Below are 671 nucleotides of genomic sequence, written 5' to 3' on the forward strand. Positions count from 1 at the left end.
CCCTGCAAGCAGGCTCAGGGCGGCTTGCATTAGTCGGTAAAAAGGGGGGGCTGCATTCCCTGTGGGGCACAGCCTTGCCTTACAAAACCCTCCCACCTTCCTTCCCTCCGCCCTCACCGGCAACCTGAAGCGCCACCGCAGCGCTGCTGTAGTCGCGGACTCTGACGAAGCAGGTGAAGCTCCCCTCATCAGCGATCTGCACACGGCGCAGGAGGAGGGAGGCGTTGCCCTGGGACAGCTGGTCGTAGAAGAGGGTGGTGCGGTTGGCATAGCTCCTCCCTTGGTTGGCCAGCTGGTCCTGCCCCTCCGCGAATTTGTGCACCAGCCGTTTGGTGTCTGTCAGCTGCCAGATGAGGCTGAGGTCGGCCAGGCTGAAGTTGGCGCCGGGCGAGAAGGAGCAGCTCAAGGTGGCATCACGGCCGAAGAGGGCGATCACCGGGTCGTCAGGGACTTGGATTTCCATGGCGCCTGAGAAGGAGAGACGTAAAAGCACAGTGCAAAGAGGCCCTCCGTGGCGAGTCTCCCACAACCACCAATGGCATAACAGAAAGTACTTCCCTTTTGTGCCGTCGACACCTGTCGGTAGTTAAGCTACAGGCTCAGCAAGGGGTCCACTATCGCTAAGGTAAAGGTAAAGGTTTTCCTTGGTCGAAAGCCAGTCAAATCTGACT

General features: G+C 59.5%; 1 protein-coding gene across 1 annotated transcript; it reads right to left on the bottom strand.

Moving 5' to 3' along the window:
* Window positions 1–117: 117 nt before the first annotated feature.
* LOC107125414 (CD276 antigen-like) lies at window positions 118–463 on the bottom strand (the record flags this gene model as incomplete). The annotated part of the gene is made up of 1 exon (XM_015428839.1): window positions 118–463. A coding segment is annotated over exon 1 (346 nt), but the record flags the coding sequence as incomplete, so codon positions are not given.
* Between the last annotated feature and the right edge of the window lie 208 nt (window positions 464–671).

Source organism: Gekko japonicus, unplaced genomic scaffold (assembly GCF_001447785.1).
Source record: "Gekko japonicus isolate JY-2015 unplaced genomic scaffold, Gekko_japonicus_V1.1 scaffold65698, whole genome shotgun sequence".
Taxonomy (NCBI): Eukaryota; Metazoa; Chordata; class Lepidosauria; order Squamata; family Gekkonidae; genus Gekko; species Gekko japonicus.